Here is a 27,933-nt window from a genome sequence, read left to right as displayed (position 1 = left end):
CGAATGCGAATGGTTAGGTGCTTGCGAAAATCAAAACATTTTGCATGTCACCATAAAAAATATTAGTTTTATGCCACTCAGCTGCCATGTGTGAATGTTCCTCCAATTTGATATCATACAAATTCTTTATTCCTATTATCATGCAAATAGCGTAGGGGAGAAATATAGTTATTAGTCGTTATTAATTCAGCAATGTCTCGCCTGAAATAGTAATAAAGTATAAGCTTACTAGTCAATGTTTTTTTTTGCTTATCATTTATCTACAAATGGGATCGATCATAAAATTTACACATTTGTTACGTTCCACATCAATATCGGATCAAAGACTCCAAATAAATGGCTGCGATGCACGCACGTTAATCGTGAAGTGTATATTATATGAGAGAGTGTTTTAATGAGCATTTTTATTTCGGAAATGGCGGTTTACTATCAATTCCAAAATTCGCTCATTTATTTTTCTTTCTTTTTTTTATATTGAAAGAAATCATGCACAGAAAGGAAATGAGAAACATTGTGAATTGGCTGAAGAGAAGCAAGAGCAAAAAAAAATCCAATTCGAATATGTTTCTGTTCGTTTCGATTGAAAGAGTTTGACCGAGAAAAACCCCATTTTTTGTATGAATGAAAGAAATATAATATGTGTGAAGCAGAAGCACAACAATATAAAAAAAAAACATTCAAAATTAAGTATAAATCGCATTCGATGCGAAAATGTGTAAACACAATTGAATCGAAGCAAACCGCAAGAAAAAGCACACACAAAAGATATTTATATATCTCTATATCGTATATGAGAGACACGGAATGAAACGAGAAAAGCGAAACCGGAGCGAGATAGAGAGAATCAGACTGTACAATATATGCGGCTTAATTATTGGAGTAATTCAATTTTTCATCATGCCAATTATGTTGGTATGGAAAAACAAAACACATTTTCGGATCATTCGCAACCAGCAATACAATTGCATACGAAATATTCGAAACGATTTCAAAATTTTCACAATGTATTTTTGATTCAGTCGACCAGACGTCAATAAGATCTTTTTTGCCATTCAAATAAATCGAAACCATGACCATTGAATCTGGATAAGTATGATGATATAAGATGAGATTTTCCCAGAATTCAAAGAATCGTTGAAAGCTGAAATTGACAAATTGGGGATCATATGACAAATCACCTGGAAATTCAAACCAAGATCCATTGAGGAAGCCACAAAACATTCAATGGAATTGCGATTTCCAATTTCATTTACATCACACATAAGCAACCACTTATAAAAAACGATAATCGCACATTAATAGCTATTTGTCGATATTGGCATCTCGCTCGAAATCAGCTGAATTGTTGAGTGTCCGATGTAGGTTACAAGTAGCAAAATCGTTTAAGAAAAACTAGAAATAACGACATTAGCAAAGGAAGTGGTAATAAAACTCAACAAAAAAGAAGAAAAGAATGTTATTGGCCGTCGTTGAAGGCTGATGGGCTTGTAACTATGCTTCAGATGTGCTTAATGTTTTCGTTACAATTAGCTACTATTATGTCGACTAGTGCTGCGTGCGCCACACTTTTTAGTTTTTTTCTATTCCCATCTTCGTAGCAACGTCTTCTAACTATAAATGCATGTTTTTTTTTCTTATCGCCTCGGCCATTAAAATGTGAATGTGTCTGGCTCTGTTGTTCGATTGTTGTTCGTTGAATTATTTTACATCAATATTGCATTTGAGCCATATTTCGTACATTCATACACTGTTTCACGTTCATTGTGTTGGAATTTCAGTCTTTTTTTCTTCTTTATAATCAAAATAATGGAAAATGATGATTTTCGAATGTAAATATTTCAGGTTAAGACCTCAATTTCCGAAAGAAAATTATCTGTGGCTGTTAATTTTGTCTGTTTTTGTGAGTAAAAAAACGTACTATTTTTAGATCACGTCGTAAAATGATGATTTATATTTTTAAAAAAAGCAGACATGTTTATTTGGATGCATCATCGGTTTGTCCTTGGCCATGCACCGTGCATACGCTTTAGCCACATTCATCACACTCGCCTATCTTGTGAATTGCAAACAGATGTCGAATTTCCACAGCATTCTTCAACGACTTTTTTCCTGTCAAACAACGGAAAATACCCTTGTTAATCTATTCGCACATGGATTTTTTCACACACAAAAAAACGAGAGAAATTTACATAAATTCAAAAGAAAAATGGCATGAAATGAATGTTATATTATCAGCATTTATGCTTCGGGTGTCTCCATTTTAAAATGCATTTCACGTACACAATCGGATGTAATCGCTTCGAGTTGCCTTGTCTCTGGTTCTCTTCATTCGTGGCCGTTCCAGTTTATAAAGCGTCGACGCAAATAAAAACCATTCAAACGTTTAATTAGTTTAATATAATTTATTCGATAAAAGATATCTATATCTTGTTGTTGGCATATTATTTAATATGCAACTGAACATGCATACAATGCTTCGGTTATAACATTAAGCAAATGAGACGTGAAGTGCAAATTCCAAATGGGTTTTAGTTTACTGAAAGAGTCGTGAATCAAAATCAAACACAATTAACTCAAATTAATCAAATTATACATTCGTATCGATCGATATTTTCTCTGTTTTAAGAGTCCATTGCAATAGCTTCGAAAATTGAAAATAGATAATCACATCCAGAGGAATTGTGTAGATTGTTTTTAAATTTGTGATTTGCGTGTGATTTGGCCTTTCTTCATTCTTGTCACCAGATGAAGTTTACCTACTCTTTTTACGAAATTTTGCCGATTATTGTAATCGTTGATTTTTAAAAAACAATTTTTAACACATTTTACCTTTCTTTTCCAAAATGGAGATTATCACGATCAATACAATCATTTCGCATGTCGAATGCATCAAATTTGACATAATGATTAAGTGATGCCTGCTGCTTTGGCGAACGAATATACAAAGCTTCAAACGCGATGTTAATGAATGGTTTATAGTTTCACGCAAAAATTGTTACATTTTGAACTAGAATCAACAAATTATTGAACGTGAAGTATAACCAAGTAGAAATAACAACGACGAAAGAAAAAAACAAAGAATATTTCGTTTTATTGCAAATCGTTAGCGATATGGGAAAACATGAGACTCGTTCATGATATCATGTTTGAATTGTTGAAAGAAATTGCATCAAACATGGCACAGTATAGACCAAATCACTAGCAGGGCTTCGATCGTTGTTTTTTAACGGCGACATTGTTTTGATTGCTGCAAACTGCATATACATTTTGGTGTACATTTTATAAACATGGAGAACGAACCAAATTGCCTGTTGTATTGGCGTACAAAAAACACGGCGACTTAAAGCGCACGCGGAACAAATTTAAGCACCAATAAATCAATTTAGAAATGTTGGTGAAATGATTTGCCATTCGTTGGGTACAGAAAATAACAAAGTAAAATCCGAATTGTGTATGGTTATTGAGTGCCAGAAAAGAATATGCGTGAAACACAGCCCGATGTTTTTAATCAGTCGTTTTCTTGCTGCTTCTTATCCTCTCCATCCACCGCTTGCTTCTTCGACTTTTCAGTTGTTTTATTGTTTGCAATGCAAACAAAATCAATGTGAATTGCTATATGAGCGTGTATGTGTGACTTCAGGCATATCAAGATCTTAACAACGTTTTTTTTTTGTTCCCTGTTGTTTTTTAAGTTTAAATATTGACTGAACGAAAAGCAAACTACGATAAATGCTATTTTGTACATTTCTTCATGCAGTCTGTGGTGATGACTGCTTGAAATTCAATTGGCGTAAGTTTTGAGTGTCTTTGCTTCAATCGATTCAACCATTTGAGGTTTTATTTATTGCTATTTGAAATTGTTTCGTGCTTTTTGTGTGATTTTCACCGATCGCGAGAGCTAATTTCGGGTGAAACAAAATTGTTTAGTTTAAAAATTAATCGCGTTGAACAATGACTTTCTTATTTTTTGAATGTGCCGCCGCCGTAGAGCTTATCATTCGAAAAATAGATGAAATCTTTCAAACACTTTTTTTCTTTTCGTTATGCGCTCACTGCTGCCACAAATGTGCGATCTTTGTCAGTTTTTTTGGCCGTCTCCGCTTCTACTGCTACAGTTGTTGTTACATGTTCGTGGCTAATATAATTTGCCGTCATTTGTATGCACTTCATGCACATCAGTTCATGCATTTTCAAATATGGATCTATGTGTTTGTTGCACACTTAAGCACGCCCAATGCACACTCACAATTAATGCAAAAGAAAGAAAAAAATCTACCCCAAGAACTAATGTTCACTGATCATTTATCGCAAGAGATAGTCACATCACATGCGCACAATTTAAATTTATGTAAATTGGAGATAAAGAAAAAAATCACTATCAAGCCCTTCTAGTGCATGCTCATTGAACAAAGGAACTAAGATAGATACTCGCGAGTTATAAATTACAACTAGACTCTATAATCTCTAGCAGCCGTTGTACTTTTTCTGTTTCTCTCTCGACTTGTTCTATTCAGAATAATAAATCAATCGATCGAAGCGATTCAAGTCGTTTTACCATTGAAACCACAATATTTGATTGTCTTGCAGCATTGATTGAATATTCCCAGAAAGATTCGAGGTACTCAGCAGTTATCGCCAATCATAGCATTTGTGGTGAGTGTGAATTATGTGTTTTGTTTTCTTCTCCAAGCTCTTTCGAACATTTTTCATATCGCCTTCCATTTCATCATTAATCTTTGATTAAGTGCCCGCAAAAATGTGTTGTTTTCGCTCATTTTTTCTGAAATTAGATGTTCATGAATGCGCTCCATATTTTTTTTCAAAAACCCATCAATCCAAATTGAGTGACAACTCAATCGTAAATGGTTTCATTTTTTTCGGACAAAAACTTTCGGAATGCCATAAAAACCAACGAAATCGTTTCTGTCTGTGAATGCATGGCAAATAAACACTACATTTGCTTTCTAATTGAAAATTATTGTTTACGATGCACCGTTTTTTTCGTTCATTATCTAAATGAATGTGGTTTTGTTTCGTAGAAGAGCTCACTCCACAGATAGAGAGCATAATTACGGTGTGTATGTGTGTATTTTATTTTCGCCGTTGTGTTGTTGGCATGTTTCACCATCATACAGAAGCAATTAAAATTGATAGTGAACACAACAAATGAAATTAAACTTTAAAATCGACCGATTTTATATGTGCCATAGAGAACGGAAGATCATTCGAAAATAATTGTGCGTTACATGTTGCCATATTCGAATGCAATGACTGAACACACCAAATCATGAAATTCGAAGCAATTTTGATGAATTTCATTTCAACGAAACACTATAAACAACAAACAAAAGTAGATACCGGCGAGCATCGTATATTGAAGATGATACAGAAATGTTATCATGTGTAAAATATCGACATCGCTTTTCACAGCAATTACCCTCATCACGTACAGAAAACATGCTGTCACATTAAAATTTTAAGATTTCGATCAAAAACAAAAAAATTTAATGAGGCAGATTTTCTAATTTGTGAAAAATATTTCATTTAGTAAATATTTCACATAGTATTTAGTAAAACTCTCAAGTTACGCGTCAATTTCCAAATATCCTAGTAAACTATGGATCTCTACTAGGGACTCGGCTAGCTATTCCGACGAAATTTTGTACTCTACACCCAAAAAGTTAGCAAGCGGGAAATTGAAATTGAACCTCAAATTCTCTGTTTTCATCCCATTATTAATCTCACCAGTAATAAGTCTGTGAAGTCAAACGTTATTTTTAGCCCATTTATATGGAAAATCAATCATTTGTCATATAGAAAAATATCGATAGTTGAGGGAAAGTACGTCCGCCTGATGCCTTATGACCGCTAGCCAAGTTGAGATTCTTCAAGTCATTCATTCCAATAAAATTCCAAATAAGCGAACAAAAACGCGAAATAAAAAGATTTTGATGAATGGTTGACCAAATACAAAGTTTATTATAATTTATTGGATTACATGCCAATGGTTAATATCATACCAATACAAATAGCATACGTCTGGCCGTCTGGCGTATGCTTGAATATCTTTAAATATAAATATAGAATTTGTTTTTTTTGTTACAAATAATTGTGTGTGATTTTCCATAAAAAGGATAATTAATAGCAAATAATTATAATTATTATCTATGTGGTTGTCCTCAATAAGGGGGCGGGCAGATTCAGTGCAAACTCAATAAAAAAGTATTCAACAAAGGTCATATATTCTCATCGATGTTAGCCTTGGCCCAGTTCTCACTTCAATCTCTCTCTCTCACTCTCAATTGTTCTTTTTCTCTTTTTCAGTGTATCTTTTTCGAGATATAATAAGTCAAATAAAGCAAAAATGCGACATTTCGAATATATTCATTTGGAATATTTGGTGCATAGACGTATTTCCAAGGAGTTTTCACACAGCAAATGCGACGAGCAAATTTTTCAATTTTAACAGAACACTTGTGTTTTTTTAATCTAAAAAAATTAACAATACCATGTAACATTTGCAAAGATATCATTTGTTTTTGAATTATTATTTTTTTCCGGCTTGAATTAATTCTCTGAACTGCTCTATGCATTTTGCATAAATTAGCGCTAAATTCTAAATTAATGTCAGTTTTTGTTTTCGATTTGTCTTTTATTTTTTTGATGTTTGAGTGTTATGGTGTTTCTATATATGTGTATAAATAATATTGTTTGCAAATGATACAAACTAAAAAGTAGAAAGGAAAAACATTTAATTTCAAAACTGAAACACAATTTGTTGTTGGTGTTGTTGTTTTTTGCAAAACGATTTTAACTCTTTAGTTGTGATACAACTAGACCGGTGACAATTAATCCTATTATCACAGCTATTAGTAATAGAATAACAACTTTTCTACGATATTTGGCTTGATATTCAGCCGCTTTAACCAATTCCGATCGGCCCGCTTCCACATCACTTCCCACGTGATCAATACTGCTTTCGATGGTATCTGAAATGGGAAATATCGAAAAAAATTACAAAATAAATCGTTGTTTGTGCACACAATTTGTAGTGATACTTACCGATTGCTTCACCTTGTTGATTTATCAATGTGTTGAGCTCTCGCATGATTTGATTGACATCGAGCACATCATCTTCAATTTGACGAACACGCTGCTCACGTTCTTTCATCACACTCTGTTCGAATTGTAGATTTTGTTGCATTTGTTTTTGTTTTTGATGGAATAAATAGTCGGTGTCTGTCGCGCTATTGTTTGCATCGTTATTAATGTCATCCTGCTGTGACGCATTTATCAATAGAATTCCCTTCAACTTAGCCGCAATTTGCTGTCAACCAACAATGAGGAAGAAAAAAAACAAAACCATCGATTTATATCAATGAATTTCGATTGTATTAACGAGCAACGTTCACTAACCTGTTGACAAGCCGAATAGATTTCGACGACTTTCTGAAAATCGGACGTTAATCGTTCCACTTGCAATTTCTGCTGTTTGTCGCCATGACGTACAACAACCGTTAGTCTCTGTAGATCTTTTTTTGTTGCTAAAACTTTTTCATTGGCCGATGTTTGAATTTGGTGCCTGCAAAGAAACAAACACTATTTAGAACAATGAAATGCCACACCGTGTATCACTTATCGTCAAATTCTCTTTTTCTCTCTTTTCATACACGACCTCAAATCACATTAGATAACGCAAGAAAAAAATAAGCGTTTACACAATTTGTTAGTTTTTGACTTACGCTTTATCTCGTAGAGCCACTGTATCTTTTTTGCCGCCGATTAATTTTAAAATCTTTTCCAAGTGTTGCCAGCTCGACTTCACCGAAGCTATGTTCTGTGCGATACTTTCGCTCAGTGACATGAATTCGGTTGGGCTGAAACCGGCGAATGTTACATCGCTTCCGGCCGCACTCATTCCTGATGACGGGCCAGCCAACATGCCGCTCGTTGAACTTGTTGCACCGTAATCACGCAATCCTCGAAAACCTGAACCACCGCCGTTCGAAAATCCACGAGACATTATCTAAAATCGAATTTCTATAAATGCACAAAATATTTCATTATATTACCTTAAGTGAAATGAAAAATTGCGTCGAATTTTTTTGTTGTTTCACAACGATAATCGAAAATAAAACAGAAAAACAGCACTCAAATCACAAAACGACTTAAATAAATTCGTTTTTCTATCGAAGGCTATGTGAAATCGGCGATATTCAATGACTTTCGTCGGGGAAAAAAAACATGAACAAAAACATATATTACTCAACACAACCGAAATGGAAGAAACTGTGACGCTAATTTAGCAATTGATTTGCCATATCAAACAAAAATTAAGCAAACGAAAACAAAATTCAACACCAACACCAGATTCATAATTAAAATGCTGTTGTTTTTTGTTTGTTTACGATGTCGATGTTTCATATCGCAAAAAAAAAAAAATTCATGTGAATCGCACGTAGCAATGAATTCTAATCGTAATCATATGAACAATTACACACATGAAAAAAAGAAATTGTTCAATTGACAGAGGCACAGCGTCTATCATTTTACCGCCTGTGTGTATGTATATTTTTGTTCGCGTTTTTCGCTCTCTATCATTCTCAGCTGAGCAATGGGAGGTATAGGAAGATAGAAATATAGAAGCGGTGAAGACCCACTCGTGAGTCATTAGAAGAAATGAAGAGCTAATGTTCAAGTCAAAGGTATGTTTTTTTATTCAAAACTAGGAAACGAATTGGACTCTAGATTGAGACACTCATTCATTTACTAAGTAAACTCTCTCTCTTTCTCTCTTTGACTTTTTTTCTCACTTCATGATGTAGTTCGTTGTCGTTAAATTATACGTGAAACAAAAGACAAACTTGTCTGCTAAGTGAATGAACACGAAACAAACATGAGAAAAAAGTAACGAAAAAACCGCAGAAGTTCAATCGACTAACGATTCAATGAAAATTGAGTATAATTTGTGTGGCTTCACTTCTACATCTCTCTTCGTAATGTTTCACTAAATATTTCATAATAATTAGTTATTGACGAGGGTCTATAAAAATCGGATTTTTTTTGTTTCCGTTGTGTACTGTGTTTCGCTTTCATCAACAGCCGAAATTCTTACATCAGAATTATTTTTGTATGTTTGCAATGCTCAACAATTAAAACTATTTTTTTTTCTCTACCCCGCACACATAATCATTTCGCTGATGATTCAATGCAAACACTTCACACGAACAACAACAATAATATGTATACAATTTTTGTTGTTGTTGTATAAACCCGAACTTCAATTGAACAAGAACGAACAAAAAAATTCATGTCATGACGCACCATAAATTGCATGAACGAAACGACGAGAGTCGAGAATGCTGCTGTTTTTTTCTTCAATCGAACCAAAAAAAAATACTCATTTAAAACCAAGCAAATATTGACTTTTTGAACGAACCTTTGATTTGTGCTTGAATCGATTTAGTTGATGTAAAAACAACCTAGAGCTTCTTTCCGAATAAAGGCTTGTTTTACAATTTTCCCCACAGCTCCAATCCAATGGACGCCTCAGTCACTACTCTCTGGTTTTTTGTTCCTTTCTTTTTTTGCTTCTTTCACAGTTGCCACAGAATCGGAGCAAAAAAAAAACAAGTGTTAGATCCCAATCGAACCACACATAGATTTAATATTCATTAAATACACCATTTATTCAAGCTTTGTCAACAACAATTGATTCATACACCGCACCGAACAACCGATTTTCTTCTGTTTAATCAACGGGGAGGAATTTTTTTTAAACAAAAATTACAAATTAATGGTCGAGAATATTTAGTTCACTCCATAGTAAATTTGGACTGGCTGTTGAGATACACGAACATTAAACTAAGACGAAATAACACTGTGATAAAATGACATTTCGATGCAATGAAAAACGCACACATTTGCATTTAACACTCATATGACGAGAGCGAGAAGCACACAATATATTAAACGAAAACAATTTTGTATTCACAATATAATGTCGATGTATGTTTATATCTGTATATTGTGTTGGATGAAGCAAGACAGCAAAATGGTATGACGTTGTGTTAGAGAACTTTGTGAATATATCATACGCAATTGACGTTTCTGCGTACGAATTGCTCACAAATCGAAATCGAACATTTACACATCGCACATATGTTTAAAGTCGTAAAACGTCACATCGTGCCATGGAATTCAAATGGAGGACTTTGTAGATGTGTTGTATTCGTTACACAGACATTTTAAAAGCATTGAAATCCATCGGAAATTGTTATGATTTTTGGAAAAAAAATATATGAAAATATAAAAAAATGCAATTTTCATGTGAGGTTCCGTCAAAGTTTAAAATAAGAAATGAATACACTACGATAATACAGTTTCGTTTATTTAAAAGCCAACTTCACACAAATGTGACCCAATGACAGCTGATAAGAATTCAGTACGTACACATGTACAAATTGTGTACCACACAAACCATAGCACAATTGTACACACAGCTGATTCACCGATGTATCGGATATTTGAAGCCGTACGGTTGATTCATCACTCGAAAGCACACATACACACACGCACTCTGCTTTACAAATACACACACCCTGATCAATAATGTCAAAAGAGAACGAATAACTCACTAGACGGCCACACAATGAACATTATTTCAGAATCGATGCTGCCGTGACAGCGACCGAGCACACACATATTGAAACTCGCACAATTTTTTTTATTACACTCAAAAACGCGTTTACTGCAGAGAAGAAAAAAAAACACAACTCCAAAACATACAACAACATAACTTGTTTACTCGAGAAATAAAAGGGAAAATAGAGAGAACAAAAGTGTGAAACACAATGAAAGCGTATTTTTGCTCCGAATAGTCAAGAGAAAACAAAAGAAAAGAGTGTCTCGTGAAATTTCGTTTCTATTGCCATATTTTATGAAATGAATTCAAATAATGTACATTTTTATCCGATTTTAGTGACAAATTATTTGTGAAAAATTGCGTTCTTTTGAACATGTGTGAGCACGGTGACTAAGATTTAAAGTACAAAGATAAAAATGCATACAATAGATCGATTTTTGACCAAAGTGCATGTAGTACAATAAAATTTTGATATATAATTACTATATCGATTCGAAATCGAAACTGTTTTTTTTTTTGTTGTTGTTGTTGTTCATTTGAAAACAAATGAAAATACAGAAATATGGTTTTCGATTCCATAAAAAAATTAGTGCATTACTTTATAAATAGTAAGGAAAATAAAACAACTGCAGTAGAAACAACGATGAGCACAGCGATAGTGCCGAATCCTGAAGAGCAGAGCCTGCAGAGCCTGTACACAATCGTTGAAAATTGTTTGAAGGACAATGTAAGTATGGTTTACAACAAAATTCAACGAACGATGAATGTAATCATCGAATGGTGCGCATTATTTACGATTCAACGCAAATACACTCTTCCGTGATGTGTTTACCAACCGATTAAGAATTTATATTTATGCTGTTGTTGTTTGGCACACCAAAAAAAAAAGATAAAATTTAGACGTGAAACGTGTACCATTGCTTACATAATTCACGAATTTTTTTTAGAAAAATATTCGAAACAACTAATTGTATGGCTCGTTCCTTTTCAATTTCAAGGTCTTTTGGACATTTGGTGCGACAATTGTTGTGGTTCTGATTGCAACTGTGATTATTATTTGGCAAAGATGGTTCAATAGAGGTAAGTCAATATTCGCCTTTATCTGTTGATTGACACACTGTTTTCAATTGAGAAATTTATCACCACTTGATGAAATGTTGGCTCAAAGTTCGATTTTCTCACGTAAACGTGTTGATTTCTTATCTCGGTTTTTCTTATTGTGTGGCTTGCCACATAGCGGACACTTATCAAAATCTAATATTGACAAATCAATGGTTTGTCAATTGAATGTGAATGGCTCCTTTTGTTCGCTTGCGTTAAATAATTGATTTCTTTGCTGTTCATTTCCTGACGCACTAATGATTTTTAATTGTATCGCTGTGCTTCAATTGTGTGCGTTGCATATACATGCTTCCTAGATTTTTTCATGTGAAAACAACACACTATTTTTTTCTTTGTAAACAAACAACTGAAGCAAAAGCTAACAATGACAACAACAATAACGATAACAACGACGAATACAACGACACACATTTCGTTAATCGTTTACGATTGAATTGAGCCATGTGTCGTCACATTGGTACACTAATGCATACCTAAATTCGAACACATATTAATATATGATAATTTCACATCGTTCTGCCGTTATTTACTGCAGAGATTTGAGGGGGCTCGCTCTGAAATGACTTTGACATTGTTTAATGCAAAGCACGTTTACTACGCAATCTATAATGTGAGAGAACTGGTTTGACTTATTTTTATATTTCGAAATATTGTGAGCCTGCCATATGTTTACCGCCTGACGATTTGATCTCTCTGTATTGGCAATTGATTTTGGTCTACCCTATTTTTTTTATCGTCTGCGCAATACAAAATCAAAATATTCTAATCAACTAATTCATTTCTTTGAATCGCAAATCATTAACTTGACTTGTTGTGTTTAAGAAATAATTACACAGCTTTAATTCAAATACCCGATATTTTGAATGAGAATTGCCTTTTTTGAATTTGAATAATCACTTGTTTACATGCATATAGTTTCAAAAACATTTGGAAACGTGTTATTTGGGCCTACGTGTATTTTACAAAAAGAAATATTACAAATTTTGTAAACAAGGCTTGCTAAACACAGCCGACAAATGAAAAAAAGTCACGAGACAGGAAGGATCTAGCAACCGTACTGTGAATAAATGCTAATTTGCAACTCATCTGAATTTTTTTTTCACCAAGTCTCTCTGTGCCCGTCTGCGGCGCTGTTTTGATATTCGTCTCTCATTTCATTTAAAATGCTATAACTGACTTTCTTAATAAGACATTTAAATTGGCTGGTCTTTTTTCATAAGCGTTTATTCACAACAATCAATTCACATGAACCGCGACTCGTGATCTTTGACTATTTCATAAACGACGTTGAAGTTTCTTCAATAATAGTTATAAACATCGATCACTTTGTCTCCAAGCCACACACACATTTGATTATAACATTTAATTTAAATAGTTTTGATTGCTTGATTGATCAAGATTCAATGCACTTTGAAAATTACACATACACCGTTTGTCTTTCTTCAACTTGAAATGATTAGTAATTTTCATAACAAAATAAATATGTTTTGTCTATGTATTTTGATTTTCTCCAACAGAACGCCAACGAAACTTATTTGATAACATGCAATTTAACAACAATCGTTTACGCTTTCGTAAGCGTGACAAAATGCTTTTTTATGGGCGACGCATGTTGCGCAAAGTAAAAACACTGTCGGGTCAAGCATACAATGGACAAGGGCGCAAACGACGAGCGGTTGTTCGCTTTGCTAAACGTATTTTGAATATTAAGCGCGACGATAATTTACCCATGTTGTTGAAAACAGTTGAACCGCCAAATGAATATTTGGAAGAAATGGTCGATGGCAGCGACAAAGTGCCACCGGACGCATTTTGCATGTTACAAGGTATTCGGATTTTTGGACACTTTGAAAAGCCAATCTTTTTGAAATTGTGCAAATTCACCGAAATTATCACCCTCGACACAAACGATTTACTATTTAAAATTGGTAAGTAAACATTCAAGTTATTTTTAGGTTCATTTCAAAAAAAAAAAAATATATTAAAATGAAAAAGGTGGATGAGAGCTTGTTAGTTAGTATTTTAATGAGTTGATAACACATTGGTAGAAATATATAATCATTATAAAATTCTAGAATTTGACCACTGACTACCTCGTTATGCTCAAATTTTGCTTTAAATTTTGTGGATAAAAGTGGTAAAATGTTTATTGATGTGAATGCGTTTATATTTCAGGTGATATTGATGACAGTGTATTTATAATTCAATCGGGAAAATTGAATGTTTTAATAAACAATTCGGATGGAACGACATTATCATTAAAACATGTAAAACGTGGTGAATCGGTTACATCTCTGCTTAGTTTCATCGATGTTCTTGCGGTAAGAAATATTAAAAATGATCATTTTCAAAAGTATTCTAATCTAAGATTTCGATTTGATGCAACAGGGCAATGAAAGTGTATATAAATCGGTGACTGCAAAAGCACTCGAACCATCTCAAGTGATTCGATTGCCGATGAAAGCATTGAAAGAAGTTTTCGATGAAAATCCAGATATTTTAGTTCGGGTTATACAAATTATAATGATTCGTTTGCAACGAGTCATTTTTACTGCGTTGCGCAACTACTTAGGCCTATATTCAGAACTGGTGCAACACAAACCCCACAAAGATAAACGCCCACAACAACAACAGCAGCCGCCGCCGCCGCCGTCATCGCAGCAGCAGCAACAAAATCAACAAAATTTAAAGAATTCACCCACACATTACAAACCGCGGCAGTCATTCGATATTAATTCATACGCACATACACTCTCCGTGGAGCCCAATGACTTTGTTCGACCGGATATGTTGAACGATTTATCAGAGGTGCGTTTCCCTTTTAAAATTCCACTTTTAGCAATTGAAATTGTCGTAAATCAATTTAGGTACCACATCAAAAGCATAGCCGACGATTTTCGATAGCCTTTGATCGTGAGATGGAAGCACATACGGTGCTTCAAATGGCTGTAGATGGTTTCATAAAAGAATTAGGCTTAAAAGATAGTGATCGTCATTTACTCGAAAGTCACATTGAATATCGTGACGCCGAACCGGGAATCACATTACTCCGAGAAAATTGTCAAGATGTAAGTGACTTTAATGACCTTGAATGTTTATGATTTCAAAAAAATTTCAATCTTTGTACTGATTTGCAGGACGTTTGTCTTCTGTTGGTTTTGAGCGGCAGTGTATCTGTTTTGCAAGAGCACATCGGTTTCCCTGGCAGTAAAAATGCTAGCAAGGAGGTAAGGCAATGTTCAAAGTTCTGTACTTCAAACCCTCGAACAAAGTCCGCTTCTTTTACAAAGTGCAAAAATTAAATGATAACAATTCATTGTAGGTACATTCATACAATTCATATGCTGGAGATATGATCGGTGGGTTATCGGTGTTAACGGCTGAAACGTGTCAGTACACCGTTCGTGCTAGACACCATACCAAAGTTGCCATTTTAAGTAGAACTTCTGTTTACAAGTATGTTTCATTTACCTCTTTGCGCATGCAAAGTTCATTCATTTATGGTTCTCATTGGTGCTTCTTTTTTTTTGTTCAAACAGTTTGATGCGTGAACGGCCTTGGACGGTTGTGTATATCGCAAATACCGTTGTACGTAAACTATCCCCGTTGGTTAGACAATGTGATTATGCGCTCGATTGGATATTTATGGAATCGGGCCGTGCGGTTTATCGGCAAGACGAAAACAGTGATTCAACATATATCGTACTTAGTGGCCGTTTGCGATCGGTTGTAACACAAACAAATGGTAAAAAAGAAATCGTCGGTGAATACGGTAAAGGTGATATGGTTGGTATTGTGGAAATGATAACAGAAACAAGTCGAACAACAACTGTAATGGCTGTCCGAGACTCCGAATTGGCACGTTTACCCGAAGGCCTTTTCAATATTATCAAATTCAAGTATCCAGCTGTGGTTACGAAATTAATTAGTTTGCTAAGCCACAGAATTTTGGGTAAGCTAATCGAGATTTACTTTTTATTTACTTTAGTATCGATTCGATATGATAAAAAAAACTTTAATTGAAATAAAAAAAAACCTTCAAACAGGTTCAATGCAGTCAAAACCTGGATCAACGCCATTAGAAGCAAATCCGATAACGCATAAGTTCTCAACGGTGGCATTGGTGCCACTTAGCGACGATGTGCCGTTGAGTGCATTTGCATATGAAATTTATCATTCACTATGTGCCATAGGTCCAACGTTGCGTCTCACATCAGACGACGTGCACAAAGCGCTTGGACCCGGAATTTTAGAAGCGCACTACGAATATCGTTTAACGAGTTGGCTGGCACAACAAGAGGATCGAAATACTCTGACACTGTACCAAAACGATTATGCATTAAACGAATGGACGCAACGTTGTTTGCGACAGGCTGATGTTATTATTTTAGTCGGACTTGGCGATCGAACGCCAACCGTTGGTAAATTTGAAAAAGAAGTCGACAAATGGGCGCCAAGAACACAAAAAGAATTAGTTTTATTGCATCGTGAATCAATTAAACGGCCGGTGAATACATTACAATGGCTCAACGTACGACCATGGGTCACAAAACATCATCACATTCAATGTCTGAATCGAATGTTCACACGCAAAAGCCAGTATAGAATTGTAAGCACATTTTGTTCGGCATCTTTGCTTGAGTTGAAAACTAATTGCGCGTTTTACATGTTTTCAGAACGAATTCTACGCAAAAGTGCTGCTCGGTGAACCGAATATGCATTCAGATTTCTCGCGATTTGCTCGTTGGTTGACTGGTAATTCGATTGGTTTGGTGTTGGGTGGCGGCGGTGCTCGGGGAGCTGCGCATGTCGGGATGATAAAAGCCATACAAGATGCAGGAATTCCAGTTGATATGGTTGGCGGTGTCAGTATTGGAGCATTTATGGGAGCGCTATACTGCTGTGAGCGAAACACAACGACTTTAACACAGAAAGCCAGAGAATGGTCCAAGGTAAAATCGATTTGAATTTTTGTACATACTGACCATTTAATAAATTTCATCTTGCAGAAAATGACACAATGGCATCGTCAACTACTGGATTTAACATATCCCATAACCTCAATGTTCACTGGAAAAGGTTTTAACGAAACAATCGTCGATACATTTGGTGATGTTTACATTGAAGATTTGTGGATCCCATATTTCACATTGACCACAGATATTTCGGCCAGTTGCAGTCGCATACACACAAATGGTATAAAATACATGTCTTTTTCCGTTTTTTTGGTTTTCATGCACATTTTAGCTCTTTTTCGAATGATTTCGATACAAATGAAATGATTGCTTCTAAAAGTCACTTTCATGCATTTTGATCGCTTCCACTTATATTCACTACACACATTCACTTTTGCTTTACTAATTTTTACACAATGATCATTAATTTGCCACCAAATCGATTTAGCTGAAGTGCATTTTTATTGATTTTGTCTCATCATGTTCACATTCTACCTGAAAATCATTACTATTTGCGCACAATTCATAGTACATATTATTTTCGCTCGATTTAAACATTCATTGGATGGGACAAAATCTACAAAGTATTCATTTCACACTCTCATCACATGAAAAATTCTCTTGATAATAATTCTATAATTCCAATGAATAAAACAATTGAAAATTGGTCAAATGAATAAAATTGAACGAAAATTAAACCTTTGAAGGATCTCTCTGGCGCTATGTAAGAGCCTCAATGAGCCTCAGCGGTTATATGCCACCACTTTGTGATCCCAAAGATGGTCATTTGCTACTTGACGGAGGATATGTTAACAACCTACCCGGTCAGTATAAACTAAACAATAAGCATAACTGAATTAAAATGGTAAAACTATGTTAAGGAAAATGTGAACGGGAAACTAATGCATCGCACCAAATCGATGGGTAATCAACTCATTGTTTTTGCATCAGTCTCTTCTTCACATTTTGAATAAGCAACACTAACACTCAAATTGAACGAAAACAAGAGAGAACTTATTTTTCTGTAGAAGACAACTAACATTTAACTAATTTTTTTTAATGATTGAACAAAATCTCGTGACTATAAGTTTTTTTGGTGTGATTAATGAAAATAATTTGTTGGTGTTTGGTTTCAAAATTTAAATTTTTTTCAAAAAATGGACGACGGAATGCAAATTGATTTTCAATGAATGAAATTTAAAATTGATTTTCTGTGTGAGTCGAATTTCGATCAATTTCATTTAATTTTTTTTTTTTCATTTGTAAAAATGCCATTTATTTATCGATTTTTGTAATATTTCATCATCGGTCAACCACAGTAATATTGGCTAAATGTATGTTTTATTTTTCTCACATGCCCCAAAAAAATCGTATTCCATGTGCACATGTTACGTATTAGTAGACATTTTTCTCTTCTTCTTCTACTTATTTTAGTTTCTATGTAGCATTGAGAAATTGTGTTGTCTCAAAAAAAAAATTCATACAATCCGCACAAAAAACACGCGTGAATATGAAAAACTCTTTTAGAAGAAATCATTTCAAATCGAACAACGAAAATATGCGACCTTACCTTTACCTTTTTGTTGATTGATTTTCACTACAAATACCAAACAATTTGTTTGATACGCAAAAAATCCTAGGCTATCTTTGGCGTTATGTTCGAGCCAGTATGTCCATTGCTGGCGTTTTTCCACCACTTTGTGATCCCAAAGATGGTCATTTGCTGATTGATGGTTGCTACGTTAACAACTGCCCAGGTATTGAAGTATTTTTAGAACTGGACAAGAAATGTGAAAGAGAACAGTTTCTTTTTTAACATTTCGATTGAGTAAACCAAATGGGTGAGGTAATTTAGGTTAACCATAAGACTCATACGAGACCACAAGACTATCTCAAACTATTTTGCAAATTGTTGGGTTGAACATTTTCTTGTACAAAATTAGTCTGTATTTTTATCTGTATTTTATACAAATTTAACTGTTGTTTCTCTTGTTCGGTGTATGTACTTTCCTCCTATATGTACTTTCTTCTTTGGTTTTGTGTAATTTTAAATAATATTAAAACGGTAATATTTTTTTTTGTATGAACGAAAGTAATTTAATTTAATGTTTTTGTCTCAAACAGCCGATGTAATGCTGAAGTTGGGTGCAGCGCATATAATAGCCATCGATGTTGGATCACAGGATGATACCGATTTGAGCGACTATGGTAACCATCGCAAACATTCCATATCAACAACCAACAGCTGACCATCTTCATTTTTCATTTTCAGGGGACAGTCTTAGCGGGTGGTGGCTTCTTTATAAAAAATGGAATCCATTTTCAACGCCGGTCAAAGTGCCAAATTTACCTGACATTCAATCTCGTTTGGCATACGTTTCATGCGTACGACAGCTTGAGGTGAGTCGATTCATTACCAAGACGAAAACAAATGGAAATATAAATAAATTATTGATTTTTGTATCGAATTTCATAGGAGGTGAAAAATAGCGATTACTGTGAATACATTCGACCACCAATTGATCGATATAAAACACTGGCATTTGGGAGCTTCGACGAAATAAAAGATGTTGGATATATTCATGGTCGCAATTGTTTTGATGCCATGGAAAAATCAGGACGTCTGGGCCGCTTTAATAAGTGGTTCAGCAAAGAATTACCAAAGAAACTTCCGAATTCACTTAATGAGTGAGTATTGACATTCTTTCTATTCAAAATCATTTGCAAATTAATTTGATAATCTCGCTTTATCCATAGATATTCATTCATCGATTTGGCACAAATCGTTTGCAAAGTACCTGAACGTGTACGAGTTGAGCAGATATCAACATCATCATCCGATGAAGAATTCGATGGTTACATATCAGAGCCATCAAATTTGGTGCGTATAAAATGTTTTTTTTTTTTTTTTTTTTTTTTTTCAAAGTAATGTAAATCTAAAAAATTCTGCATTTTTTAGGTCTTAGAGGAACCAATACGTGTTGACCGAACTGGTGGATCGTTGTCGCTGTCTGAAAATGATTTTGATTCAGACGAATTAGATATGTCATTAACTTTTAAAATACCAGCAAGACCAAAGAAACTGAAAGCGCACCACCTGAAACATTCATCATTGCAAGCGATACCAAGGACACCGAGTCTAAATTAATGTTCAAACCTCCAAAAATGTGAAATGAAATCATCGATTTTTTTTTCTCAAAGTTTTTGTTACTTTGTATTCAGAATTCTATATTTTTTTTATAAATACAAATTGTTTTGACACAGAAACAATAAAAGAAAATCTTTTAAAACATGCAGAAATTTAAATTGTCGTGGTTTTTTTTTATTTGAACTCAATTCGCAGTGGATTTCATTTGAACATCGATTCGTATTTGGCGGATAGGTATGGGTATCAATAATCTGGCCCACAAACACACCCAACAATCGTTGGAATATAATCGGCTTTCCAACAGCAACGAAGATCTTGTGGTAGGACAATCTCATCGTACGCTTTTCTTGGATCTATTCGATAGTCACGCATCTTTATTACACTGACCTATGTAGGCGATAACAGATTAAATCAAAAATGACAAGAAAATTGGGGAAAAAATTACATTAATTGAAAATATCGAACCTTATAAGGAATCGGCAAACAACGGAGCTCTTTGCCTCTGGAATGATAGCAACGCTTATGCGTTCTATCACAAGTTACGTTGCGTATAAGTCTCGGGAATGATGAAGGACCTAAATCGATCATTTCACTCTGTAATACAAATAAAAATAATCAATCTTTAACCCTTCGCTTATATGCGATTCGAAAAAAAGATTGCATTTTGTTTGAACACTCACCGACAATTGACAATCACAACCGGCTCGAGAATTACTTCGCTTTTCCTCAGACGGTGCTAGATCCTCAATTATTTTCTCTATGTTGACTTCGTCACTGTTATATTCGTATGCATCGTTTGCGCTTCGGCTTATTATGATACGATAAAATAAAGAAATTTATAAATTTATATGTCTTGATAAAAATAGGATTGAATGAAAAATATTTGTAGGCCAAAAAAACAATCAGTCATGACATATTCGAGCTCAGCAATTGCTTACAAATAATAATAGCAACATTTTCTTGTTTCAAATTGTCACACCTTTTAGCACTATTTATCATCATGGCATTTTCACAACTTTCATAATCAGAATAACCAGATTCACACAATGTTGGTTGCTCCATGACCGCTTTCAAGAATTTAATCGGGATCTTCCCTTGCCAAATATCATCTTTGGCCTTCGTCAAACCCAACGCAATTAATACGGTGATAATCCAAAGGGTCTGTTAAAAATACAAGCATTTACTACTGTCACTTCGAGTAATATGAAATTTAAATGATTTTTGCTGTAATTTTCTTTTTGTAAAATTGTACACTCAAATGTCTTTCAAAAAAGAAAGGAAATCTGTGTAATGCGTACTTACCCAAACGTTCATATTTTCAGACTAAGATCAGAGCAAGTAGGGCGGCTTACTTTTATATGAATCGCTTGCATTGATAACATTTCATTTGGTGGCTAAAATGATGCCAGAATTGATTGACATTCCATTAGAATCTTTTGTTTTTGAAAACAATGCACACCGTTTCCATGACGATTCATCGACGAAAAGAAGATCAAACATGAACTGTGTTGAAATAATGTTATATTTATTGTGATAACAATGGTCGTAACGCTATGGATCATATTTCGTATTTGCAGAAACTGAACCAAAATAAAATCACAGCAGAAGAAAATTATTTTTGTCATAGATTCATTGAGATTTTTATTCATTGCTCATGTTGAAATGTACTGAATGAAATAAAATTTGTCTGTATTTTATGGTTACCATTGGAAACAATTGTGCGATATCAGTGACGACGACAGCTTATATGTGTATGAAATGCATTCTGCAGCCGGGGTTGAATAATTTCCGCCGTTTTGGTCTCTGATTTCAATCTAGTTCTGGGATGAACAATGATTGTGAAACATCATTGAAGCTTCAATCATTTTGTTTTTCTTCGGATCGGTTGAGAGCCAACAAATGAAACGCTTGGTTTCCCGTTAAAAACTAATGAATTGCAGTCAATTGCTTGCACATTTGTGGTGTTCATTCAAGTTAATGTTATATAAATAACACGTCATCGAATGAGGAAAAATAATATGTTTGGCGCCCCATCATTTCAGACCAGAAAAAAAAAATAAACAATTGAATATGATGTTTTCATTAGAATCCGTGGGTGGATATTCAATATTTCTCAGATTTTTGCTGAAAGAAAACAACTTTTTTTTTTGTTCATTTCATCAGCACATTTTCTTATTCGTTCGAAAGTTTCGAAAAAATAAATATTTATACTATCTTAAAAGCTTGAAACGAAAAATTCATTCTAAAAGGCAAATATGAATCTTCAAATGACTTAAAGCCGTTGTGGGTTTTTTTATAAAACGCCACGTCTATGACCATTGATGCCGCGCTTCATCAGTCGATATTTGTACGTATATAAATCCTCGTGACATAGACAAAATGTATACTCTACACACACGTAGAAGTACAACATAGAATTAGTCAGGTAAATATGTGGGAATCATTTGCATTCCTAAGTTTTCCCGACGTTTTTTCCATCACCAAGAAAATAAGCTCTTCAAAACAATTCGCATTGGTCATTTAGTCGACATTTCCACGCTGAACAATAAACATCAAAAAAAAAAGTCTCCAACAATCGTATTTGTTGTTGTTGTGAAAAAGTAGATCAATTTTAACCAAAAAAACCATTGAAATGTTTAATTGTACAAAATGTGCCATTCATTCTTGCGTTGGACACCGTTTTTGATTAAAAAACTGATATTCTTGCCGATGAAATTGTTCGCATTTATAAGCAGCGTAGCATTTGGTGCATATATCATTGTTATCTTATGTGCTATTATCTCAAAAGACGGCTACGACTGGCTTTCTTATACATTTACCAAGTAATAATTGAAAGTCGCATTGAATTAAACATGAATATCTGAAGAAAACGTCTTTAGTTTGACCGGAGAAATTCAGGATCAAATCAATAAAATTGAAACCGACTGAATGAAAATCAAGTGGAAAAGTTACCTGGCAGAAAATGTCGTTGTTCAATTGAACGAAGCTTTAGAAAAACAAATACCACCACCGTAAAGCGAGAGGAGCAAAAAATAAAACCAAGAAAACAAAACAGAAAATCTCCACTGTTCAATTGACACCAACTAATCTACATACTTTTCGGTTTTCACTACTTGTTGTTGTGTTGGTTCGTTATTAGTGTTGTACATAAATATGGATAAATAGTTCAGTGGTAAAAGAAACCATATCAGTTTCAGTTTCAAATAGACTACATTACACATCATCACAATAATAATAAATAAAAAGAAGTAGACATTTACACGTGTGTATGTGGTATTGAATATATTGGGCCCTATTTCTATCATTCGACCGATTTGATCACACTCACGCAAACGCTAAAAAAAACAATGAAACGGAAACAAAGACGATATAGGTGATTGCGGAAATATATAAGTCTGGTGGATCAAATCGCAGATTATTAAATCATCCATTCTGTTTCTCTTTCTCTCCGCATATAGGACCACATTCAATTCAATGCAGTTGCAAGAATTAGAAAAAGCTTTTCACCGCACTCAATATCCAGACGTATTTTTTCGTGAAGAGTTGGCATTGCGCATTGAATTGACCGAGGCAAGAGTTCAAGTATGGTTCCAAAATCGCAGAGCCAAGTGGAGAAAGCAAGAAAAGGTCTTCATCAAAGATGGCGATGACATGAAGACAGACATGAACTATGAATCTTCCGTGAATCCAGACCAACGAGTCACCGAATTGGGTTGGCATTTTTTTCCTCTTAAAACACAAACGAAAGAAGTATTTTTTTCGCTTAATTTTCTTTTTGTCAATTTTTTTTGACAGAAAACTTGCCAGTAACGGAGCATGCAAAAATGACTGAACAATCGAAAAATGTATACCATCATCATTCGGATGAATTGACTGCAAATCAAATATTAAACGATTCAAATGGTTTGATGCATACATTGGATCCCGAATCAAAAATTACGCTTGGAAATTTGTCACCGGAACGACTGTCGCCGAACTTATTCTTAAGCATGAACATTGACGGAGATGATCGCAATAATATTAGCGTTGAATGGACAAATTATAATGAAAACACACCAACATCAACGATGTCACTTCATTCACATCATCATGATCTGACTATGACATCGCCATTGACATCAATGCAAATCATGAACCAAAATCAATACGTGCGATCGAATTTACTGGGCACAGCCAATGTCATCGATATCAATAATTGCTTGAATCTTGACGCCTCATCGCCGTATGATGAAATGAAATTTCTTGGCGTTGATCAGTTCAATAATATTGACAGTTTTAAGGGTGATTGCATTCTTAATATGGATCAATCAATTATATTGGATGATAAAACTATGGGCGAATCTAATGTACTATTGGGTGAACCAAACGAAGACTTGGACCTTCGTCAAACATTCGTTTTGCACGATTCAATGGAGAAATCAATGCCTTTGGTCGATCTGGAAAAACCAATAATTAATATCAATTTGGAAAATTTAACAATGTCCGGTACACAGCACTCACAATCAAACCACTTACAACATCCACAGAATTAAAAATAATGCTTTACAATGTAATTTGTTTAAAAAAAATTAATAAAATTTAAACTTTTGTTTTCTTCAACAAAAGACATTTTTAGAGGAAAAAAATCACACGCAAACACAGAATCTGGCTTAAAATCATCATGAAGTATATTTTCATGTTTTTTCAGTTACTGTTATAGCTTCATCTCAAACTCAAAAGTCGCTTCTATTCCAAATAGCATAATGACACTGGAAGCATTCATCTAGTTCAGTTGACAAATACTGAATCGCATTAGATATTTGAATGATTCATGCGGTCGCCACTTAAAATTTACGCAAAACACCGGAAGCTTATCATATGACCGATGATCTTGCAAAAGAAAAATATCGTTTCATCTCACCAGTATCAGTTAATGACGGGGAAAACCAAAATTGTTCACATAATTCAATAGATTCCTTTACGTTAAGCGATTTATTTAGAACACAAGAGCCGACATCGAAGGCAGTAAAAACTGACTTTACGTTTCTATACAGAACGATTCAATTAAATTATCTATGATCCAATCCAGTATGATATAATAAGATTCACGCATATGTGATTTCTCTACTTACTATTGTCTGGATTTATTTTAACAAAACCCCTTTTAAGCTGAAATTTTATTTTGCAAGTTTTCACTCTCTCGTGTGATGCGTAATAAAATGAATGAATTTCAACCAATCTAATCTTGTTCGTAAATTGTTTTGTAAAATTCAGTAATTTTTACCGGTTATCACTGGGATTTAACACTACTTGGTATATATATTCCGTGCTTATACTGAAATTGTCATCAGTCTTCTCAGTGCGCTCAAAGGTTTTACACCACTCTCCAAGAAATTCAATCGTATTTTTTGAAAAATGAATTCAATTACGTTGTTAGTGTTTGTTATGGGTGTTTTGTTTGCCAGTGTTTCGGTAAGATTGAGTTTTAAGTTGTGAAAAATTGACGGTAAATATCTAATGAGTCTAATTTTATCTAAAGGCCAACGAAATATTGGTTAGACAAATTCGAATGTGCCAAAAACAATTTCCAAAAAGTGAATCTCGAACACTTCCGGATTTTGACTTGAACGTTCTAACCAGAGATGACAAATGTTACTTACAATGTATTATGTCTGCACAGAAAGTGGTAAGACATTTTGTCTATTGATTTCTCTGCGAATTTTAATTACGAATTGTTTTTTTGCAGATTTTCAATGGAACTTTCAATGTCGAAGGATTGGAGTTCACGGTGAATAATAAAAAAATTGCCGAAAAATTCCGAACACAATGTGGATCGATTCGTCATCACGATAAGTGCGAATATGCAGCAAAACTACAAAAGTGCATTGAAATTGTTATTAGAAAAACACCCACTTCTCATTTCCCATCAAGTTAAGTTAGGTCGTGCCTTACTTGCAAATGCTCGAAATTGTTACCAAATAAAAATGAAATCGATTCGAAAAATTTAAATCTTTTTATAGTTTTATTTATTCAGATGAATTAAAATGCATGAACACAGTATTATATTTTCACATCTCAAAAAAATTTATATTGACTATTTAAAGTAGTTTCATAATTTTCTTTGGATAATAGATTCTCGTGGCGAAAAAATTGTATATTGTAATGATAAAAAAGGAATTTTCTAGCGCATTTGCTAATTAAATATAATACTCTGGTGAATGCGAGTCATTCCAATGGCAACAAAAATAATTTATTATTAATAACAAATCAACTGCAATGTTTCACGATAAGAAATCATTGTTTTAAATGAATAGTTTTCAAACAGATAAAAATAATTTTACAAGAATTTTTTTTATCAATTTTGCGATAATTCGATAAGAATCTTATATTGCACTTTAAAAATTCATATATTTTTGAACAGAAGCATAGTTGAAATCATTTGAAGAAGAATTAAGTTCGAGATAACTCAATGGTTTAACATGGCTCGTTTTAGTATTTTTGCCATTTGTTTGATTTCGACGGTTCTTTTTGGATTTACGCAATGCAATGGATACATCGATTCAAGCATTGAACGTGAACGTATTTCGGGAAAGTAGTTTCTTTTTTATATTGAATTATTTGAATTAAAAGCAAAATTTTCGGAGTTTCTATCTTTTAATGGCTCCGAATTTACCTTGATAAAATCTGAATTAATAATACGTTAACCAAAATTCGCTTGCAGGTTTTCCACCTGGTGAAATGATATTCAGCGGCTGCTTAAAAAATGATGAAGAATCCGATTTAAATGGGAGCGTACATAATGCGGTGAACGATAAAGTTATCCCGAATGCAGAAATCTTACTTTATACCCTGGATTGTGATTGTAAACCTAGGTGTGAGGTGCATAGTGATAACAATGGACAATTCACTATCCTTAATATGATTAAGAGACCTTATATTCTTAAAGCAAAAGCGCAAGGTTTTATTGATTATGAGACTCAAATTAATGATGTTGAAAATCAATTGAAGAAAATCATTCTATCACCCAATCTGAACGATGACTATGCACGCATTGTATTAACATGGGGTGCTTCCCCTAGAGATTTAGATTCTCATCTTTGGGGTAATACAAAAACAGGTAGTCGATTCCACGTGTTCTTTAGTTCAAAAAATGCGTCTGATGGCAGTGCCATTCTGGATATTGATTATAGAGAAGGATTTGGTCCTGAAACGATCACCATCAAAAAGCAAAACTCCGGTCGTTATCGTTATGCGGTTTATAACTATAGCGGAAATCCTGCAATCACTACGTCTTATGCAAAAGTGACTATTTCCCAGAGAAATGAAAATGGTGGTGTTAATGTAACACAATTTGATGTGCCCGCATCAGGTACTGGGAGATGGTGGCATTTATTTGCATTGGATGGCAGTACCGGTGTCATCACTAAGATTAATCAAATAACTGATGTTTCCCCAGAATAAATGAGATTATAAGAAAATATGCACTCAGAACTGAAGAAAAGAACACAGAAAACAAATTAAATATTTTAATCGTTATCGAGAAATACTTTGAAATGCAATTGATACTCCCGTTTATTTCACTTGATTTTGTTATTTGTTATGGATGATATTATTATAGTTTGTTGCAAAACAAAAATATATCATCCATTTTTATCAATATTCATTTTGAGAATGGCAAAGTCGATTTAAAAAATTCTTTATATGATATTTTTTGGTGGCCCTGAAAAGGGCCGATTTTTATAACAAATGGTTTGAAGTTGAATTTAAGCACGTTCACCACGGATACGACGGGCCAATTGGATGTCTTTTGGCATGATTGTGACACGTTTAGCGTGGATGGCGCACAAGTTTGTGTCCTCGAACAAACCGACCAAGTAGGCTTCGCTGGCTTCTTGCAAAGCGAGAACAGCTGAGCTCTGGAAACGCAAATCGGTTTTGAAATCTTGAGCGATTTCACGAACTAACCGTTGGAATGGCAATTTGCGGATCAACAATTCAGTCGATTTCTGGTAACGACGGATTTCACGAAGAGCGACGGTTCCTGGACGATAACGATGTGGTTTCTTCACGCCTCCGGTGGCTGG

General features: G+C 34.2%; 6 protein-coding genes across 7 annotated transcripts in view; 3 read left to right on the top strand and 3 right to left on the bottom strand.

The window, feature by feature from the left end:
• Window positions 1-6,090: 6,090 nt before the first annotated feature.
• LOC116344548 (syntaxin-12) lies at window positions 6,091-9,997 on the bottom strand. Its single transcript, XM_031773161.1, has 5 exons — window positions 9,440-9,997; window positions 7,743-8,040; window positions 7,417-7,582; window positions 7,063-7,327; window positions 6,091-6,989 (listed from the first exon to the last, which is right to left on the bottom strand). The coding sequence occupies exons 2-5, from the start codon at window positions 8,021-8,023 to the stop codon at window positions 6,811-6,813; spliced, it is 891 nt and encodes a 296-aa protein (XP_031629021.1). The 5' UTR covers window positions 8,024-8,040; window positions 9,440-9,997; the 3' UTR covers window positions 6,091-6,810.
• Window positions 9,998-10,653: 656 nt separating this feature from the next.
• Window positions 10,654-20,028, top strand: LOC116344547 (neuropathy target esterase sws). Of its 2 annotated transcripts, none has more exons than XM_031773160.1 (18): window positions 10,654-11,372; window positions 11,644-11,725; window positions 13,285-13,695; window positions 13,943-14,088; window positions 14,156-14,575; window positions 14,635-14,835; window positions 14,905-14,994; window positions 15,090-15,223; window positions 15,307-15,719; window positions 15,814-16,376; window positions 16,444-16,719; window positions 16,777-16,963; window positions 18,363-18,479; window positions 18,847-18,930; window positions 18,995-19,122; window positions 19,199-19,410; window positions 19,480-19,603; window positions 19,682-20,028. In XM_031773160.1, exons 1-18 carry the CDS (start codon window positions 11,208-11,210, stop codon window positions 19,868-19,870), a joined length of 3,942 nt encoding a protein of 1,313 aa, XP_031629020.1. In that variant the 5' UTR covers window positions 10,654-11,207; the 3' UTR covers window positions 19,871-20,028. The 2 variants fall into 2 exon arrangements, with proteins under 2 accessions (XP_031629020.1, XP_031629019.1); XM_031773159.1 differs by lacking the exon at window positions 18,363-18,479 and adding an exon at window positions 17,430-17,546 and having other exon boundaries at window positions 10,655-11,372.
• Window positions 19,914-21,251, bottom strand: LOC116344549. The gene is made up of 5 exons (XM_031773162.1): window positions 21,173-21,251; window positions 20,850-21,031; window positions 20,551-20,677; window positions 20,336-20,464; window positions 19,914-20,257 (listed from the first exon to the last, which is right to left on the bottom strand). Exons 1-5 carry the CDS (start codon window positions 21,182-21,184, stop codon window positions 20,114-20,116), a joined length of 594 nt encoding a protein of 197 aa, XP_031629022.1. The 5' UTR covers window positions 21,185-21,251; the 3' UTR covers window positions 19,914-20,113.
• A 1,161-nt stretch (window positions 21,252-22,412) lies between these two features.
• Window positions 22,413-24,402, top strand: LOC116344067 (homeobox protein OTX1 B). The gene is made up of 3 exons (XM_031772447.1): window positions 22,413-23,243; window positions 23,329-23,582; window positions 23,666-24,402. Exons 1-3 carry the CDS (start codon window positions 23,218-23,220, stop codon window positions 24,400-24,402), a joined length of 1,017 nt encoding a protein of 338 aa, XP_031628307.1. The 5' UTR covers window positions 22,413-23,217.
• An 806-nt stretch (window positions 24,403-25,208) lies between these two features.
• Window positions 25,209-25,858, top strand: LOC116344500. Its single transcript, XM_031773081.1, has 3 exons — window positions 25,209-25,321; window positions 25,389-25,535; window positions 25,596-25,858. Exons 1-3 carry the CDS (start codon window positions 25,265-25,267, stop codon window positions 25,782-25,784), a joined length of 393 nt encoding a protein of 130 aa, XP_031628941.1. The 5' UTR covers window positions 25,209-25,264; the 3' UTR covers window positions 25,785-25,858.
• A 1,712-nt stretch (window positions 25,859-27,570) lies between these two features.
• LOC116343742 (histone H3.3) overlaps window positions 27,571-27,933 on the bottom strand; it is a 50,592-nt gene continuing 50,229 nt past the window's right edge. The window contains exon 2 of the mRNA XM_031771958.1: window positions 27,571-27,929. Coding sequence (XP_031627818.1) covers window positions 27,613-27,929 — 317 coding nt within the window. The 3' untranslated portion in view covers window positions 27,571-27,612. The remainder of the gene's footprint in view (window positions 27,930-27,933) is intronic.

Source organism: Contarinia nasturtii, unplaced genomic scaffold (assembly GCF_009176525.2).
Source record: "Contarinia nasturtii isolate CC-2019 unplaced genomic scaffold, AAFC_CNas_1.1 Cnas_scaffold_1037, whole genome shotgun sequence".
Classification (NCBI taxonomy): domain Eukaryota; kingdom Metazoa; phylum Arthropoda; class Insecta; order Diptera; family Cecidomyiidae; genus Contarinia; species Contarinia nasturtii.
This window is presented reverse-complemented; position numbering and strand designations above follow the sequence as displayed.